Below are 20,269 nucleotides of genomic sequence, written 5' to 3' on the forward strand. Positions count from 1 at the left end.
CTGAGCTCAGGCCCGCCCCCCCGCCCCTCCCCACATGGGGAAGGCCCCACCCTCCAGACCCCCAGGCCTGGGTGCCCCGCGGGCCCTGCGGTGGCACCATCAGAGCCTCAGGCCTGGGTGCCCCGCGGGCCCTGCGGTGGTACCATCAGAGCCTCAGGTGCAGAGCTTTCTGCTCTATTTGGAACCGTGACTCCTGGGCAGTCAGCGCTTCCGGGGAGAACGTACCTTCCATGGGCGTGTTGGGGTCCGGGCGGTTGGCAAACACCACGTCCACATACTCCAACTGCAGCCGCTCCAGGGAGGCTTTCAGACCTGGGGGAAGGAGTGGGGAAGGACTGTTACCATCTTCACAGACATTCCTGGGCCCTCGTGCGTGCATGCGTCTCAGGGAGCAATAGATGAAAGGGACGAGGCCCCTGGCACCGGGAGCTGTGGACGGCAGGGCGCATCTGTGGGCACGGGCCACCTAGGTGGAGAACAGCCATGAGAGAAGAGGGGGCACACCCAAAGGGGGTGGGGTGGAGTCCACAGGCCCAATGTCCTGTGACTGCACGGAGGGGGCCCTTCCTAGAGTGGCCTGGGCGGAACTGGGAGAGCCAGGCCACCTGACACGGAGGACAGCTGCGTCGCTCATCTATGGCACCGAAGGCCCGTGGGGCCCGAAACGCATGAGTACTTCGCAGCGGCTCAGAACAGAGCTGCAGAGTGGAAGTGCTGGGCTGCGGGACGGGGAGGGGCGGGCAGCAAGACCTCCTAATCATTTGATTGTCAATGGATTGACTGTATTACCTTGACGACAGTGAACGTGGGGGGATAATACAAATCAGGATGAGTGAGACATCCTGGCACCTCCACCCCAGTGCTCCGTGTGCTGAGGCCCAGGCTGTGTCTGACACACACCCTCACCTGGGTCCTTCCCAATTCCACTAACCCCAGATGTGGGCATTCTTACCACGCCCATTTTACAGATGCTGCCCCAGAGGCCTGGGGAAGTGATGTCCCTTGCTCAGGGTCACCCGGTGGGCACAGGGTCTAGCCTAGATTGAAACCCAGGCCTGTCTGTGTCTTCTCAGGAACAACACTGCCTACCCCAGGGCAGCACGGGGCCCGCCCACCCATACCCCTGTCCCCTCCCTCACGACACGGAAGGTCCACCCCATGTGAGCCTGGGTGAACCAGAGCACGGGCTGTCCCCAGGCTCCGGGCCTGTAGCATTGGTGGGGGAGGGGCACCGTGCTTTCTTCACTTTCGCATCCACGGGAAGATGCCATGGGTTTAGGGGGCTGTGTGGAGCCAGGGCCCCCCTCACCTTCTATTATGTGCTTCCTGGAAAGGCCCCTCTCCGTCTCGGCTCTGAAAAGCAGGCGACAGCACGTGTGATATTGCGGGCGGTTTGGGGGAAAATGTTCATGACGCAGAAGTAGGTCAGCTCGTGCCACTTGTGGTCTGATTCCACTTCGGGGATAAAACCACGAGGCTACGCGGATTTGCCTGTGGAGATGACCTGGCAGAGCTGGGCTGCCTGCCCGCCACCCCGGGGAGGTGGGGCTCAGCGGGGAATGCAGGCCTCTGCTTTTCAACTTGCCCTTCTGTCTGGCTTGGAGTTTTTCTTTTTTGGCTTGGAGTTTTTAAAAATTGAAAGCGAATCCCATTTCTAATTCCTATGAAGCCCATTTTGTCCAGCCCCAGAGAGAATATGGGGCCAGATTCCTGCAGGACGGCAGGAGTGGTCTGTGGCCCAGGGAAGGTGGAGTGATTGGGACAGTTCATGAATTTTCTGTGTTTTCCAGAAATTTTTAGGATGTTACCTTTGTAATCAGAAACAAACCAACCCACAAAAGTAAAAATAAAAATGAAACAAGGTTCGAGTACAAGGCAACTCAGACAAAGCTGCTTTTCTGGAACGTGACGTCCCTCAATAGGGATGGCACGAGCCAGGGCAGATGGCTGCACAAACGCCAGCCCACCCCCTGCTTCCGGCACCGGGAGACAGGAAACTGTGCTGCCCACGTGCTGTCCTCCAGGAGGTTCCTGAGGTCCAGGACAGACCCCGTGCAGCCTCTGTTTCCCCAGGATAACTACCCCCTCCCCACCCCCAGGGGCCTCCTAAATCAGGGGTCTCTGCAGACCTGGCCCCCGGCCAGGGGCAAGGTCTGCCCGTTGCACCTACTTTCCTCCCCAGAAGATCTTGGTGGTGATGACGAGGCTGGATCGTCTGCGGAACGAGAGAAGGAGGGGTGTTACTGGGCATGATCTCTTGGGGTCCTCCGTCCCCCCACCTTCCCCACTGTCTTCAACTCTTACACAGGGGTCCTAAACCCTTCTCATCCTGGAGCATAGGGCGTGAAATGGGGCGCCTCTCTGCCATTCGATGCTTGGGGTGTGCCGAGCCCAGGGGCCTGAGGCTCCCCATTGAGCCAGGAGACAACCCACAGATGAAACTAACCTGTGGATGCAACTAACCATGGAACTAGGGTTGGGCAGTGGGGGCTGGAGGGAGACGGAGTCTAGTGTGATGGAGCCTGGAGCCCAGAGGAGGGGGGACACTCGGGAAAGGGGAGGACACGGCTCAGGGAATAGAAGGCGGCTGCGGCTCCCTGGGGACTCCAAGGAGGTCAAGTGTAGGGGCTGGCGGCTGGATGGAGGGCTCTGGTGAGGATGGAGCGAGGCAAGGGACCAGGCTGTCTGGTTCTTCCTCTACTGGCTGCGACTGCTTCAGAAAAGCTGTGTGTGGGGCAGCCTTGGGGAGCGGCCTGTGGGACACTGAGGCGGGGGGAGGCTAGGGTGGGGCTGACCCGAGAGGCAGGCAGGTGATGTTCCTGGGGGTTCGGGCTTCGGTGGCTGAAAGCCAGAGGAAAGGGTATAGAGTCAGGTCTCCCGCTGCAAATCCACAAGAGGCAGCGCTGACACCTTTGTGACTTTGCCTTGGAGGGACAGGTGGGCGGGGGTCATGATGGCCCCTCCTGGCCACATTTGACCTTGACCATTCCCATAGGAGGGTGACAGTGTCTCCTGGGGTCGTGCTTTCCTCTAGTGGGGGGTGTAGGGGGAGGACTGCTCAGGAAACAGCTCCTCAAAGCCAGGAGCTCCACAGCCGCCAGTGTGGCCTGCGGGGGCGATGACTTAACTGGAATCTATCTCCTCAAGAGTTCAACTAAGATGTTATCAGGGCCCTCGCTAACAGGTGCAGTTTCCTTTTAACTGCAAAGTGAGCAGGGATACATTTTGGTATCAATTAGAGCTAAGAAGAAACAACATGGGTGGGGCAGGAGGAGGGGTGTCAGTCATCCAGGCCCCAGAGGTTGGGGGAGACTCTGAGTTTGTGCACTAGGGGAGGGAGAGGAGAGGGGAGGGGGAGGGGAGGGGGGAGGGGAGGGGAGGGGGAGGGGAGGGGAGGGGAGGGGGAGGGGAGGGGAGGGGAGGGGGGAGGGGAGGGGAGGGGAGGGGAGAGGCCCAGCCTTCTAACTGCTTCTGACTTTGCTGAAAATAAACACACACAGGCCACAGGGACCCCAAAATGCAGTCAAGCGCTCAGCCTGGACTGACTCCAGGAGGGCGGGCGGGAACTCTGCTTGACACCAGACACAAGGCTCCTGACCGGCTTTCCGGGGGAGGGGGGAGCTCCCCCCCTCACCGCGGTGCAGGCCCTGGCTCCCCGGGGTGGCCACCCACAGTGTGAGTGCTCGCACCCCTGCAGGAAGCATGGGGCTGCCTCTATTCTGGGATGCTCTCACCTTCCCAGAAAGAAAAATTCTGGAACCGCCAGGCCTTAGACAGCCTGGCTGGTGGCACAAGGGTGATGAGGCCAACCCTGGGTGCTCCACCGGAAAACAGGAAGGAACAGCCACCGGATCCTTGCCCGGGTGGTCTGCCCATCCCACCCAGGACCCCAGGGTGGTCCTCTTCCCTCCCACCAGCCTTCTCCAGCCTCTTCCCTGTGCGCGTGCGCCCTGGGGATGGAGCACAGAGCAGAGTAATTACCTCCATCCCTTCTTCTTGATGATGTTTCCTAACACCACTTCAGCCCTGCCAAGAAGACCGAGACATGGGGACTTCATTACAGCGTAACAGAAACACCAAACCTCGCCCCCCCTGGACAGTCAGCCACAGGATCCCCTCTGTGAAAATGCCACTGGGGCCGGGGAGCCGGGCTGTTAATGCCCTTTGGCTCAGGAAGCTCATTCCAGAGCAAGGAGAGTGCCTGGGAGCAGCTGGGTTACTCCCCGTGGAGGTGGCCGTGGGCGTGTGCCACTTGACCCAGCGATGGCCGCTCCGGCTCCCGCGGAGAAGGAAGGAGCAACGTCCTGCTGGGCAGACAGCAGCAGACTGTTGCCCTGGCCCGCTGGAAATTCACCGGGGAAAACGCTCGGCAACGTTACATGGGGGAAGTTTCTAGACACGTATATTTTTTAAAAGGTAAATTATTCACCAAGGGCATCCTCTGTTTGCAGAGACGATCAACATGTACTCAGGGCTGAATTTCCAGCCGAGTGCGTGTGTGTGTGTGTGTGTGTGTGTGTGTGTGTGTGTTTCCCTCTTGTTTCTTGCTTCTGAACAATAGAGAGACAGATGCCATGCTGACCGCTCTCTGTTCTGCTTGGCCTCCCTCCGGACCCTGCACCAAACTCAGGCCAGCCAGGGTCATGCATGGACCGTTCCAGCCTCGCTTGGCACTGCAGCGCTGGATTAACTTTTAAGAACTTTCTGCTTGTGGCGAAATGTTTCTGAGCAAAAAACGACAGACGGAGAACCATCCATACCCAGCTACATTCCAATTATAACAGCGCCTGAGTCACCCGCTCAGGAATAACGGGTTCTAATTTGTGAGCTGCTTAGCATACGTTCTGAAGGCTCTTCATTTGCGGTCAAGATGCACAGAAAGTCACTCCGCCCTGGGTCTCCTCCTTTTATTCCTGGGTCCCTCGGTGGTGGCACAAAAGATCAGGCAAGGAGGAAGACAGGGGAGCAGGCAATGGTCCTGGGGCTACGGGAGCTGTAGGCAACGGCTCACCCGAAGCCTGTTGCTTTCGGCTGTGAATTCTCCTGGCCATGAATTTGGTAAGCCTCTGCCCAGCGGGGGCACAGAAATCCTGCAGCTCTCCGGGAAGTGCCCAAAGCATGAGAAGCAGGGGCACTCAGTAAGACAGACGCTTGGCGCTCTGGTTAGCAAGAGGGACTCGGCGTGCTGGCCCCGGCACGCCAGCCCCGGCTGTCCAGTTAAGCTGGGGGAAGTGAAGACAGTGACGCAGACAGTGTGGCTGCCGTGAAAGGGGGGTGCTGGGCCTGGACACAGGGCCATCTGGAGTTGCCTTCCTCACGCTCTCCTGGGCAGCAAAACGGAGGCAGGCGCAGGGCCAGGGAACAGGCTGGGGTGCTCGGGATGGGGGGGACGCCTCTGGGCTTGGCATCTGCATTGGGCTTTTCCACCTCTGACCCTTCGGCTTAGCTCATCTGTCTGGAAAGCGTTTTGCTCTGATGGAAAGCAGCTGCCGGTTTGGAGGGGTGGGGAGGGAGCTGGGGCATCAGGAGGACAGAGGGCTGCTGACAGGGTCTGGAGGAGATTTGGGGGTCCCAGTGGAGGCCCTCGGGGCTGTCAGATCATCAGAGCAGGACTTGAGCAAAGTCCCAGCTGGGGTCCTGATTCTCGGTACCCTAGGCCCCATCGAGAGCTGCAGGTAATATTACCCGGAGCCTTCGAGGCAGGTGCTGGCCCTGCGGCCACAGTGCACGGGCGGTGGGCCAGGCTGAGCAGCCCAGCTGATGGGAACTTGGCTTGCCCCAGGCAGCAGGGGGCCAGAGGGAGGACAAAGAGAGAGCCAACAAATGATTTCACAAACAAAAGCTGACTTTTGGAAACCCGATGCAGGAGAGTGGATGATTTGATTACAGCCAGTCTTTAAAACTGAAGCCAGCAGCCCTGGCTGAAGAGGGCTTTTACATAATTGAGTAGGAAAATTCACTGCCAAGATGGGAAGAGCAGCTCCCTGCAGCGCTCGGCTCAGCAGACCCTGCTCTCCCCCGCTCCTGAGACGCCCTGCATTCCCTGCAGCCCTAATTGCACCATTAAGATGTGAAAATATCAGGCATGTGGGGCTGCCTGCACTTCGCGGGCGCGGCAGGAGAGCCCCCTGGACTACAGCTTAATCATGGCTCTCCCCCAACGCAGCATCTTTGGCACCAGAAGGGCTGTGGTCATCTTGCTGCTTGAACACACAGGAGTTTAGCAAGTGGCCAAATGCTCTGTGATTCTGGCCCCGTGAAAACACCACCTCCCCACGCCGTTTACAGTTTAGAAAAGCAGGCAGAGTGGGAGGTGCAAACCCTCTGGGGAGTAAGAGCCCCTGGAGCAACAGAAGCTCCGGCTCTTCCCAGGGAAGCTGTGGTTGGCCTGCATCGCTTCTTCCTGTGAAAAAAGGCACGTACTTGCCCGCCGCGTAGACTTCTGCGGTATCGAAGAGGTTGATGCCATTGTCGTAGGCCAAGGTCATTAGCTGCTCTGCCATCTGAAACGAGAAAACCAGGGCTCTCACAGGCGGCACCATCTTGTCAGCCCAGGGGGAGGGCCCGGAGGCCCCAGAGCACAGCCTCGTGGCCTGGGAAGACCCCCCGTGTGCCAAGGCGGCCCTGTCCCCGCCGCAGGACAGGCCTGGAAGCAGCTCAGTCACAAACCCATAGAGAAGAAGGAAGACAGAATGAATGCAGAAACAGCCTCTGGACTGTGAATTTCTTGTGAGCAGGGACCCCACCTATTAGGTCATCTCAGGGCTTAGCACCTGTGCTGAGTTGAATCGTGTCCTCCAAATTCATATCCACCCAGAAACTCAGAATGTGACCTTATTTGGCAGTGGGGTTTTTGCAGATGTAATTAGTTAAGATGAGGTCATACTGCTTTAGGGTGAGTCCTACATCCAACATGAGTGGTGTCCTTATAAGAATAGACACAGACACACAGGGAAGAGGCCATGTGAAGATGGAGGCAAAGGTTAGGTAATGAGCCTGCAATTCAAGGAATGCCAAGGACTGCTGGCCAGCAGAGCTGGGAGACAGGAACAGAACTCCTTTAGAGCCCTGGAGGCATCGCGGCCCTGCAGACACCTTGATTTTGGACTTCCGGCCTCCAGAGCTGCGACAGAATAAACTTCTGTTGTTTTATGCCACCCAGTCTTTGCGCTGTCCGTCCTGGGAAACGAACACAGCCCACAACAGGAGCGGGATAAACCTTGGCAGAATAAATCCTCTTCAAAAGCTATGGCTAGAATGTGCCCGTGATGCTGTGTCCCTCTGAATTCTTCCCAGCAACGGCAGGAGGGGGAAATTACTCTTTGCAGAGGGAAAAACTGCTATCCTCAGCTAGCCCTCTGGCCTTGGCCCTGCTTCTCCGGTGCCTTGCAGACTGGGGTGGATGAACGGCAACCGATGGGCAGTCGGGGCGAGGATCCGAGGGAGCCTGCCTGCAATCGACAGCCTCCTCCAAGATGCAGTGGGCAATGAACTCTGCGGCCCGCTGGGCAGTGCAGGCGTCCGTCCGAGCAGGGGTCACAGATGCAAACTCCCCCACCAGCCACTTCTCGAAGCTCACCTCAGAGCCCCAAGCCTCCCTCCCAGTAGCTAGCCCAGGGTGCGGTGAGTAATACTTAACCCTCAAAAACTGCACGACAGAAAGCCAGCCAGCTAGGTGCAGCTTCTAGGAGCTTCTCCCAATACCAAACGCAGAAGCCCCACCGGCCAGGCAGGTAAGGAGAGGGAGGCTGGTGCCTGGTGAGGGTTTAGTGGGGTGGAAGGGGGCTCAAACATTGCCAGGCGTGACCAAATCCTTTTATTTTTCAAGAGAAGCCGGAAATCCAGGATATCGGGGAGCGGGGTAAGTTCCGATTTTCAAACGTTGGCAGTGAACCCCAAAGGTTTCAGTTGATGGGCAGGCCTAAAGCTAACCCCGTCAGTCAGCTGCTGCCTTCCGACTAGGAAAGCTCATTGGTGGAGGAGTTTTCTGGATCCATCTGCAGGGCGGACTGGCTCCTCTCCTTCCTCTGCCTCAAGCGTAACAATGTAGCAGGAGCTCCCCTGCGTCCTCCTTGGGGTCCTCCCTCCCTCCCTCCTCCTTTCTTTGCCTCCAGAGCTGCAGGCACACCAGGTTCCTTCCCTGGTTACCCGCTTTCATCCTTACTTTTCCAGGATGTGTCCCACCAGGTCGCCGGAGCTCTGCCCAGGAGAGGACCGTGTGCTGGGCCCCGCAGGTTACACAGATGGTTTAGGCGTGCACGCTGTCTCCTGGGAGGGTTCTGAGCGGGGTGACCCAGGGCCAGGGCTTTTATTTTCATATTTCAGACACACACATATTTTCTTACGTCCCCATTGTGCTCACAGGGAGGGTACCGCACTGTAGGTATTCTTTTGCATTTTGCTTTTTTCACTTACAATACATCCTGGAAATAAACCCATAGCAGTTCGTGGAGATCTTCTTCATTCCTTCAAAACTTGTTTTTAAAAATCAGGGTAAAATATACATAAAATTTACCTTTTTTTTTTTTTTTTTTTTTTGCGGTACGCGGGTCTCTCACTGTCGTGGCCTCTCCCGTTGCAGAGCACAGGCTCCGGACATGCAGGCTCAGCGGCCATGGCTCACGGGCCCAGCCGCTCCGTAGCACGTGGGATCTTCCCGGACCGGGGCACGAACCCGCGTCCACTGCATCGGCAGGCAGACTCTCAACCACTGCGCCACCAGGGAAGCCCAAAATTTGCCATTTTAAACTTTTTTTTTTTGCTGCGCCACGCAGCATCTTAGTTCCCCAACCAGGGATGGGACGCGTGCCCCCTGCAGTGGAAGTGCCCAGCCTCGATCGCTGGACCGCCAGGGAAGTCCTCTAACCATTTCTAAGTGTACACTTCAATGGCATTAAGTAGATTCACACTGCTGTGCAACCATCCCCACCGTCCATCTCCAGAACCTTTCCATCGTCCCAAACTGAAATTCCATCCCCATTAAACATGAACTCCCCCTCCCCTCCCCCCGGCCCCTGGCCCCCGCCCTCCTACTCTCACTCTCTGTGATTCTGGCTCCTCTAAGTGCCTCACATGGGGGGGATCATACAGTCTTTGTCCTGTGACTGGCTGACTTAGATGCCCTCAAGCTTCATCCGTGGTGTAATGCGGCAGAGTTTACGGGGCTGGGTTTTGAAGGGTGGTTAGGAGTTTGTCAGGCAGGCAGGAGGAGGGCAGGTGGAGCAGGGGGCGTGGCAGGCAGTAGGGCTGGTGTGTGCCGAGGAGCGCAGCCTGCTGTACCTGCTGCACCTGTGGTCTTGCCCGTCCTGTGCTCAGGTCAAACACCTGGCCACCCTCCACTTGGCTTTCTCTCAATCCAGGATCAAAACCTTTAGCCAGTCGTATCAGCTCCCGCTTGCAAATGGATCTGGAATCTGACCGCTCCTGCCTACCTCCAACTGGGCCCATCTGGTCCAAACTGGAGCACCCCTCGGCTGAGTTTTTGCGGTAGCCCCATAACTCTCTCTGCCTCTGTCTGTGCCCCTGCCACCCCTGCTAGGCAGACTGTGGTCCACAGACCAGCAGCATCAGCATCAGAGATGCAGAATCCCAGGCTCCGCCCCAGACCTGCCTCATCAGATCTGCCCCAGCAGATCTCCGGGGACTTGTGCACACGGTACAGTCTGAGAAGCACCTCCACCGGCCATCCGCAGTGCAGCAGCCAGACTGAGCCTAGTAAGACCTAAGTCAGGGCAAACTTCCTCTTTGCTAGAATCCTCCAGTGGCTTCCATGCCACGAAGGGTCAAAGCCAAAGTCCCCACCAGATCTGCTCCCTCACCTCTGACCCCGTCTCTTGACACCCCTCCCACCATGGCCTCACGCAGGTGGGCACACACCTGTCCCCTTGGGCTGGAACGCTGTTTCTCTGGATCACCGGGTGGCTCACTCCCTCACCCCCGACTTCCTGCATCGTCCTGTGTAAACCTGGAGCCAACACCGCAGTCCTTCTTTCTCTGTTTTCCTATTCTCTGTGGTTGACTAAATAGTGGTTCCCCAAAGATATCAGGTCCCTGGAACCTGTGAATGTTACCTTAGGTAGAAAAAGGGACTTTGGAGACTTGATTAAATTAAAGGAGATTCTCCTGGATAAGCTAAGTGGGCCCTAAATGCCACCACAGGTGTCCTTACATGAGGGAGGTGGTGGGAGATTTGACACTGACAGGGGACAGGGACGTGACCACAGAGGCAGAGGCTGGGGTGATGCGGCCACGAGCCGAGGACTGCAGGCAGCCCCCAGACACTGGAAGAGGCAGGAATTATCCTCCCCTGGAGCCTCCACCGGAAGCGTGGCCCTGCTGACACCTTAATTTCAGCCCAGTGACACTGATTTTGGACATCTGGCCTCGAGAACCGTGAGAGAATAAATGTCTGTTGTTCTAAAGCACACAGCTGGTGGTGATTTGTTTTAACAGCCACAGGAAAGGAATGCACTCTCCATCGAATGTTTAACCTTCGGAGATAAGATGGGCTTATGATCTGTGCTCTGTCCCCCTCTCCAGACACAGAGCAGCTCGAGGGCAGGGACCTGGAGCTCAGCGGGTGCTCAGCCAGCATGAGCTGAATGGAGGAAGAAAGAAAGACGTGAACACAATCCTAAGTACACCCAGGACAGTGCCTGGCTGACTATGGACAGAAAGAGAATTGGGGAATCCGGGAATTTTCAGATTTTTGGACTGCTATGATTTGGGTGTAATTCCTCTTCCAGGTTTTTCTATGTGACTATATGCTTTTCCCCTGCAACACGGCAACTCTGACATACACACGGCTGTCTCTGCTGTTTTCCGTGCTCTCTCATCATGGTTCTGTTCCCTTGTCAGTCATCAAAACATGACTTCTAAAGACTTCTGCTCTGTGGGTGCATCCTGCATTATGTAATGGAGCTTCTATCTGGTGACTTTTCAGTTATTTCCAATGTCAAGAGTCCCAGAGGCTGGAGGCAGAAGGAACCTCAGATGACATGTGGGCCACCTCCTGTCACCCCCACCCAGGGGACAGGGAGGCCATCCTGCCCCCGCACGGTTCCCCGGAGCTGAGAGCTGGCTCTGAAGCACAGAGCCCAGGTAGGATCCCTTTTCATCCCTCTCCAGGTGTGACCTCGGGCACCTGCTCAGTCTTGAGGCTCTGCTTCCACGGAATGGATAATAAAACACCTACCTCCTTGGGTTGAAAGAGGATTGAGAGCCGTGATAAATGTAAAGTTTAGCTACTATTCTTATTGAATTCTTATCGCCCAGGCTGCTGGGAACACGTGCCCCAGGGGCAGTTTTCCACCTGAACAGCTGTGTGAGGTCACAGAAAGGGCACTGAACTAGAGTTTGGAAAGCTGATTCTGTCCGGGGCAGCTCTGGTACTTGGCCACGTGATCTGAGGTTTACTAACACCGTCTGCTCCCCGTGTCCCTGCCCAGCCCACAGAAGCCTCCCTCCCTGGGACGACAACCCACAGATATTTGCAGATGCTGCTGTGACCCCATAGGACCGGGGATGGCAAGCCTTTTCTGTAAAGGGCCAGAGGGTAAATATTTTAGGCTTTGCGGATGGTCTCTGTGGCAACTACTCCACTCTGCCCTCATAGCATGAGAGCAGCCACAGACCATATGTAAACGGACTGGCGTGGCTGCCTGCCAATAAAACTTTATTTACAAAAGCGGGCTGTGGAATTCATCGAGGCAGAGAGTGGATGAGAGGTTACCTGGGGCTGGGGGGTTATTGCTTAATGGGTGCAGAGTTTCTGTTTGGGGTGAAGAAAAATGCTGGAAATAGACTGTGGTGATGGTTGCACCGCAAAGTTAACGTACTTCATGCCGCTGAACTGGATATTTAAAAAATGGTTAACATGGTACATTTTATGTTATGCTTATTTTAACCACAAGAAAAGTGGTTAAAATGGCAAATTTTACATTTCATATATTTAAGAAGAAAGAAAAAACAAAACAAAAAAACCAGGCTGGGGACCAGATGTGGCCCCCAGGCCATCACTTACTCACATTTCCTCAGTCCTGCGGGGGAACGCCACTTTGCCATAGTAAACCCACCAGTTCCTTGTTTCTGTGTCTCTCTGGCATCTGGGCGTGGCATCCTGCACGCAGGAGGTAACTCTAAAAACAGGACTCTGTGTCTGGATTCTGTGGCATGCCAAACGCCTTCCTTTGGACATGATGTTTGCAAGGAACACAGTGTTCCAGGTGGGGTCACCCAGCCGGAGCGGGGTCCCAGCCTGCGCCGCTCTGGGCTTGGGCAGCACACGTGTTTCTCTGCAGCCCAGGAGGGTCCTTGCTTCCTGTGGCGTCAACGCCGCTGGTGCAGACCAGGCAGCCAGCTAAAGGATGAAATCCAGGCATTCTTCCTCTGAACCGCGGAGAGGTGGGGCCCTCAGACTTGATGTGTTGATTGTTTGGGACACTAACTGTAGGGTTTAATAGGAAAATTCCGCTGGCTCTTACACTCAATCATTTTCACCCGCCAGGACCTTTTAGAACCCCGAATCTGTCATGTATTGTATCCGCTGTCCTCCCAGCTTTGTGGCATCTGGAAACGACTTCCATCATCTTCAGACATGTCACCATGTCCCTGATGGAGCCGCGGTGGAGGCCGGAGCCAGCTGTGGCTGCCATTGGATCATTAATCAATACTCTTTGGGTGTAATGGATCTGTTGGTGAAAAAGTCACCTAATTGGACGGTTACCATCCGGCCACTTCTCTGTATCTTTCCCACAAGGACAATGCACACAGCGTAGCTAATGCCATTAGGAAATGAAGTCACATCCTCCACAGAATTCTTCCACATCGAAAGGGTAACAGGCGAATTAGACACCACACACTTATTTGGGGTAGACCACGTGGGCTCCGGGGCTCCAACCTTCTAGGTGCTTGGAACCAATCTGGTGGCTGAAGGTGAAACAATTCCCTGCATCTTAAAAACTCCTGACTTTACCTGAGATAGCCCCCAGAACCTTAAAGCCAGGGCAATTAGTTCTACAACGGCTACTGTCATAAAAGAAAAAGGAACGAGAATGCAAATTAAATGCATCTCGATTTCGATGGAAGCCAAGCTTTCCCTTTGAAAAATAACTGAGCAATCACGGTTGCAAGGTCTCAAGTGAACTCACTTACTCATTTTTAAATGCAATCTTTCCAATAGGAAGTAGAGCAGACATGAAGACAGCTTCCTGTGCAGAGGTTCAGAGCTCTCTGAGCAAAACCGCTGTTCCCACTTCCACGATATTCACTCCCTGCCCCGAAGTGCACACCAGCCTGGGAACACTGTCTTCTCCAGGACAGACGCTGGCTGCACTGAATCCCAGTTGTGGAGAGAGAAGCCCCAGCAAGTGCATCCCATGGCCGTGCATCCCATTCACGACGGTTGTGGGGCATGCGCAGTTAGGAGCTTGGTCAAACGTTCAGCTACTCGGTCTTCGGTTTGCAGCAAAATTTCCAGGATCTAAATTCTAAATGACCTCAACAGATATTTATTGATGTTTCAGATTCACGTGCGCATCCTCTGTAGGAGTGGCAAAGAATTGCATCGGGCTTGATGATTTGGAAAATGTGCTCTCCCTGAACTCCTCTGGCTAACCGTGGGATAGGTGTTCTGTAGGTGAGGAACCTGACTTCTGGGACTTTAAGGGACTTGCTGAAGCCCCAGTGCACCCAGCTGCTGGGTGTTCGCGCCACTACGGTGCTCACCCTTCCTGTTGTCCCCCAGGGCACCCTGGAGAAACAGTAGGAGGGGAGCCAAGGCGGCTGCCCTGAGCACTGACTACCTGGTGCATTTCGCATACTCTACCATGTGCCTGGGCATGGGCGGCCCTTCCCCGGGGCCTGGGGGAACGAGGGAGCTCCATCTTACCTCGTCCGTGATCTGGCCTCCGAAGGTCACCCATGTTCCTGATAGGAGAGATACAGGCTCAGGTCAGAGAATGGCCCCGGGAAGCCCAGTTCTCCCCAGGGCGCTTGGACCTCGGGCTGCAGGGCGCAGTGGGGCAGCCACAGGCTGCCACGCCGCTCTGCGGGAGCGTGTGCTTGGCATGCGTGGACACCTGGCCTTTGGGGCATGTCTCCCTCTCTTGGAGCCAAGGAACCAAGGGGACAGTAAGTGCCCAGAGCAGGCAGCTGACTGCAGGGCTTTGACATGCTCGTTGGCGCTGAAGCCGCTGCAGCTCCTATTCCAGGGACATGCCGTGGGCAGCGGGACCAGGGCTGCCTCCCTGAAGATGTGCAGGGCTGACAGCCATGCCCTCGCGTTTGCTGGGCGGTGTGTGTGTGCGTGTGTGTACGTGTGCACCGTGGAGGCGGAGAGACAGCGTGATCTGGGAACAGAGTTCATATCTGGCAAAAGAAGAAAAAGGGCAAAATCTGACTGCCCCTCATGAGGGACTCCGTCGCGTAAGGCAAGAAGTTGCTGGTTCCCCGCGGGCAGGGTGCTTCCCTGATTTTCTGCTGCTGGGCAGTGGGCTGTGTGTGCAGAGGGCCCTGGTACTCCCCTCACTTCCCCTGCTAAGGCTGCATCTCTGCCCTCCTCCCTCTCGTAGGGCCCTCCCCAACTGCCTCTTGGTTACCATGGCAACCGAGCATCTTTCCCCCCCCATCCTGGCTCTGGGTGCAGCTCCCTCCCCCACCCCCGGCCTTCCTGCCACCCCCGCTTCCTTGCGCACCACTGGACCAAGAGGACCCCACACTCACCAAGCCCCAGGCAGGAGACCCGGAGGCCCGACTTGCCCAGGTTCCTGGAAAACAAACGTGGCGTGAGTTCTCAGCGGCCAGGGCAGAACCCATTGTTTCTGCTGCCCAGCCTCCCGAACTGCCCACCCACCTCTTTTGAGGCTCTGAAGGCAAGGGGTCCTTTGGAGAGAGGCCTGCTGCTAGCCTACCCTGGGGGTAAAGGGCCAACCAGGGCAGAGCCATGTTGCTGGGACAGGCCACGCTGTGACCACGGCAGGGCCCCAGGAGCCACCTCGGGGAGAAAATGTGGAATGGACCCCATCTTATTTCATGGGCTGAAACAAGACTGGTTCAGGCCTTGTGGCCCTGGACGCCGGGTGTCCTCTTATAAGAAGCTTCTCTTTCCATTTCTTTAGTGTCACGTCTGTGGTTCTGTGTATCTTTACTCCCTCTCTCCAAGGAGTGGAGGAGAAGTTAGTCCAACATCACCTGGGCCACACAGCCCTGGGCCCTGTCTCTCTGCAGGAGGAAGTGGGGGCAGATGAGAGCCCTGTTGAAGGGCACTGGTGCCCAGAGCAGGCCTGACCCCTAGCCAGGGCCGCTCAGGAGGGTGAGAGCCAAGATCCCCTGGCAGCACACGTCCTGATCAGACCCAGTGGCCACAGCTGAACAGACTGTCCAGGGCTCCATCACAGGCCCCCTGAGGCGCCTGCCAGATGGGGCACATCCTGGGGTCCACGTGGGTGAGCTGCAGGCTGTCATTAATGTCCTTAGGAGGTCATGGAGGGCAGCAGTGCCCTGCTGAGGGCTGGGATGCCGGTCCGTCCTGGCCTGTCCATCCTGCACAGGCTGCCTGGGAGCCTGCAGGGCAGCAACAGGCCGGGTGTCACTGATCCCCCGACAGCTCTGTCGGGCGGGTGCTTCTCTTTTCCTGATGTTCCCATTTTACAGAAGAGCACACTGGACCTGCGATTTCACCCAGGCTCTGAGAACATGCTCCCAGCCACGGAGGCGTGCTCCCGCAGTCCCGGCCCTTAATGGGAGTTGCCCAGATGGTGAGGCTGACAAGTGGCAGAGCGGGAGTCCACTTCCCTCGTGAGTTCCCACTGCTGGCATCCCGGTCCTGGGACCAGCCCGGGGTGCGATACCCTTCTAGGCAGTGGGAAGCCAGAGAGCTGTGAGAGATGCAGTGGGTGAACCCCAACCTCCTTCCCTAGGGCCGTCTGGCATTTCTAACTTCAGTGGATGCTCTGTCCTGTTTTTCTACCCTATGTGGCCCCTGGGAAGCAGGTGTGGGGCTGAGCGGGACCTGCCCTTCTCTGACATGGGCCCACTATGACCTTCTGCAGCCTGGGTTTCCCTGGTTACAAGATCCCTGGACCCTGCCCACATTACCGGTGGTCGTTGGTCGGGGGTGGACAGAATAAACTTGTAAGCGGTTTGATAACAGTTTGTCACCAAATTTAAAGTAGTTCTAAACTGCCCAGCTTTCTTGTTAAATTTCCCATTAAAACCAGCCCAGCCATTGGCCCACTGTTCCTACAGGGAATGCTGGGATTTTTCCCTGAGGACATAAACACAGCTGGTTTCTTTTTCGGGCAGGGGAGCAGATCGGCAGTGGCTACAAGCAGAGGCTCTGAAGCTGGAGTTCAAATTCTGCTTCGACCTTCCAGGCTGTATGCCTGCCCCTGGGCATGTCATGTAACTGCCTGATGCCTCGGTGGGCTCATCTGTAGAATGGGCTCGAGATGCTGCCTCTCTCAGGGGGTGGCCATGAGGATGAAATGGGATAACACATGTGCCTGGGGCACAGGGCCACAGAGAGCACAGAACGGGGGGCAGCAGCCTTTTCCTTAAACAAGAAACAACAGCGGGCAAGTCCAACAGGCTTTAAATGTTACCGCGTTAGAGAGGGAACTGAAGTTTCCCCTTGTTTTTTTTCCCCTATAAATCAGTGAAATACTCCACTAGTGCCCTCAGCATTGCTTGCGTATTCCGACCCAGAGACACGTGGTTTGTGACCCTAGAGAGAGGCACGATTCGTAACTATGTGAGGCGATGGATGTTAACTAAACTGACCGTGGTGATTGTTTCACAATAGGTAAATGTATCAACCCATTACGTTGTACCTTAAACTTACACAATGTTATGGGTCAACTATATCTCAGAAATAAAAAACTGGGAAAAAATACTTAGAATATTCCTGATTTACCTTCAGATTTGCCATGAGAGATTTCAAATACAATATGCATGAAATTCAAGGGCTGAGTAGTCACACACATTCTTCAAAAGTTTTCTTATAAAGTTTAAACCACGCTTGGATTGATGTCGCTTGCTAAGCAGAGAGTAAACTTGTGTATTCTCGTGTTTAAGGAAATTGGAGTTCAAAAGGAATTAAAAAAGAAAGAAAGAAGAGCACAATGACTTCACCAACAGACCCTGCATCAGGCCAGCTCCATGTAGCAGATTAGGTAAATTTTCTCACACTGGCTAGAAGATGCTTGTGGTGAGAAATGAGAACGTTGCTTATGAGCAGTCTGGTAATGGAGCAAAAAGGACTAAAAGTTGAAATCAGTGGTCTTAACAATTTTGGGGAAACAGACCCCTTTGAGACGCTCCTTGCCTGGAAATGCTCACAGACACAAAAACCTTCAGAACCTTGTTTGCAATGCCCAGGCGTTCGAAGGCCTGGGTACGTGGTCTAGATGAATCCGGTGCCGGGAGGGGGGCTGAACCCCTGCCTCTGCAAAACCACCGCCCGTACGTGATGGTGGGGGAACAATTTCCTGGCGAGGCTCTGTTGAAGGTCAAGTTCTAGGCACGTCCTCCTGCAACTGCCCTTTATCACAGTGGAACCAAGTGCTGGCACGAGCTGCGTGTTCAGGGGAAGGGCGGCTTTAGCAGCAGACAGGTGAGGACGCAGGACAGCAGGCTGAGCCCCCCAGTGCCTGTGCCTGAGGAGAGGTGACACCCCTCGCCCACCAGAAGGGGCTCCGAGTTTCCTCCGACGGGACGTAGAGTGTTGGGCGATGCAGCTGCAGCTCCACCCACCGCCCACAGGAATAATTTAGCAAAACTAGGACACCCAGCGATGCTGCAATTACCCCGCTCAAGTTGTTTCCCTGTTAAAATGATGGGATTAGTTCTGCCATCCGCTGCCAGGCCTCGGGAGAAGGAACGAGAAGGGACAGGGATCTCAGGGCTGGGAGCTTTAGAAATACGGCAGCTCAGGGGGGGTGGGCAGAGCTCAGCAGATCACAGCCGCGGGTGGACCAGGGCTGGTGACACGCTGCCACTCGAAACTTTCAACACGCGAAGATCGTTTCCTATAGCTTTTCCTCCCCTAATTAAAACCTGACATCACGATAAACTAGTTGGCTAAATCTCTCGACCCCAATAACGTTAGTCTTTATTAATTTGCCTCATGTCCCTCCTGGGGTCTGGAAAAATGGCTAATGAGGGCTCAGGGATTTAACCTTTGCTGGAGGAAGACAGCTGACGCCCATCACGCAGCCCCCCGATGCGCTGCACCCCTAAACACTGCACCTCAGACTCCGGGCAATTACAAATCCTGTAAAAATAGCTGTTCAGGGCCTTTACCTTCAGCCTTCCGGGCGGAGGACAAAAATATGATCAGGTGATGGAAAGCAACTGGGTCTTGGTGAGCTGGCTTGACGGACAGGGTTGCCAGGGCATTTTCTAGTTGGTTGTCACCCTGCGGGGGATTATCTGTTTTCAGCCCCCAGGCTCCAGGCTCCCTGAGGACAGGCCTGGACTTCCGGGTCTTTGCTATCAGATGGTAGCTGGCAGCTGCAGGGTCCCAGGGGTGCTTGTTGGTGTAACGTGGGGCTGAGAAGTCCAGGCCCTGGGGCCAGACCCTCAGGATCAGATGCTGGTCCCTCTCCTTAATCACGGGGCTTGGTGTACCCCTTCCCCCGCACTGAGCACCCCTGGCAAGAACGTGGCACCCTGGTGCAGGCCGCACACCTTCAGCGTCACTGTGGAGGGCTAGCTGCTGAAGGAGGTGGTCAGAATTGGGGCAGATCTGGATCAGGTCCCCTGCAGCTCCTAGCTGCATGCCCCCTGGCTGTGGCCCTGGGATAGTCATTATGGAGCAACCCCATGAGACAGCTACCCCTAGGCAGGCACCTCCTGTTCAGCGAGGGGATCCAGTGGTTTGGGTTCTGGCTCCCATTTCAGCTGATATGAGATTACAGATCCTACAGGGAAATGAACCCACCTTCCTCCTGCCGCTGCCAAGAAAAGCTCCCCGGGCCCTGCCATGTGTAAGGACAGGCGGGGGTCCCCCAGTGTGGAGGAGCTGGGGCTGGGATCTGAACCCACTTCCTCAGACTGCAAATCCTCTGGCCCAACGACCACCTCCCTTTACTGCCTGTCTTGCCCTCCCTGCCTCCACATGTGCCACACGCACACACGTGTACATGCATGCACCCACACACAGGTGCACACACAGACGCACACACGGAGATGCACACACACACACAGGTACACACACGGAGACGCACACACACAGGTACACACACGGAGAAGCACACACGGAGATGTGCACTCACAGGTGCACACACGGAGACGCGCACACACACACAGGTGCACACACGGAGACCCACACACAGAGATGCGCACTCACACATAGGTGCACACACAGACGCATGCACGGAGAGATGCACACACACACAGGTGTACACACAAATGCACACATGGAGGGATGCACACTCACAGGTGCACACACGGACATGCACACACACAGAGATGTGCACACACGGAGAGATGCGCACACACAGACACACACACACAGGTGCACACACGGAGAGATGCGCACACACAGACACACACACACAGACACACACACAGACGCACATACACAGACGCACATACGGAGAGATGCACACACACAGATGCACACATGGAGAGATGCACACACACAGGTGCACACACGGAGAGATGCACAGTCACAGGTGCACACACACAGATGCACACACACTGGTGCACACACACAGAGGCATACAGTAATCTTAAGCCCTCAGGCTCCTTGACATATTTAATCCTCAGTGGATCTTAGGAGCTTGGGAGGGAAATCATGTCGATAGCCACATTTTCCATTTACAGAGTGCTTCGTATTTTTGGAAATGGTCTCACTTGTACTAACTCCTTTGATATCCTAGGACTGACTTAAAAGTCCCAGCGGATAACACGAATCTAAACTAAAAAATAGATTCTGTTTACTCTTAGCCTTTGATTCCCACTGAACCAAAGATATAAACCACCAGAGCTTCTAGAAGAGAGAATTCTGCTCTGGACTGTCCTCACTGAATTTAGAGAATGGGAACAAAAGCCTTGTACCCCAGAGGCCCATAAAAGAACGTCAAATGTCCCCCAAGGACCAGGGAAGGAAAGGATACGGGTGGAGACGCAGAAGGACCCAGTTATTCCAGAATTCGCCTCAAGGACGCCTGGGACTTAGGACGCGGCTCCTTCACGTGAGGTCCAACTTCTGGGCGTTGGTTTTGCTTCAAGCCACACTGCTCAGTTGCTAAAGATTCATTCTCTC

General features: G+C 55.6%; 1 protein-coding gene across 4 annotated transcripts in view; it reads right to left on the reverse strand.

The window, feature by feature from the left end:
- KCNAB2 (potassium voltage-gated channel subfamily A regulatory beta subunit 2) overlaps positions 1-20,269 on the reverse strand; it is a gene marked incomplete at its 5' end in the record, with an annotated part of 42,967 nt that overhangs the window by 9,797 nt on the left and 12,901 nt on the right. For all 4 annotated transcript variants that reach the window (XM_082832315.1, XM_082832314.1, XM_082832317.1 and 1 more), the window contains 7 exons: positions 226-312; positions 1,310-1,353; positions 2,171-2,215; positions 3,982-4,026; positions 6,424-6,503; positions 13,889-13,926; positions 14,722-14,765. In XM_082832315.1, the coding sequence (XP_082688441.1) occupies positions 226-312; positions 1,310-1,353; positions 2,171-2,215; positions 3,982-4,026; positions 6,424-6,503; positions 13,889-13,926; positions 14,722-14,765 (383 nt within the window). The remainder of the gene's footprint in view (positions 1-225; positions 313-1,309; positions 1,354-2,170; positions 2,216-3,981; positions 4,027-6,423; positions 6,504-13,888; positions 13,927-14,721; positions 14,766-20,269) is intronic.

Source organism: Leucopleurus acutus, assembly GCF_964270905.1.
Source record: "Leucopleurus acutus genome assembly, chromosome: 2".
Lineage (NCBI taxonomy): Eukaryota > Metazoa > Chordata > Mammalia > Artiodactyla > Delphinidae > Leucopleurus > Leucopleurus acutus.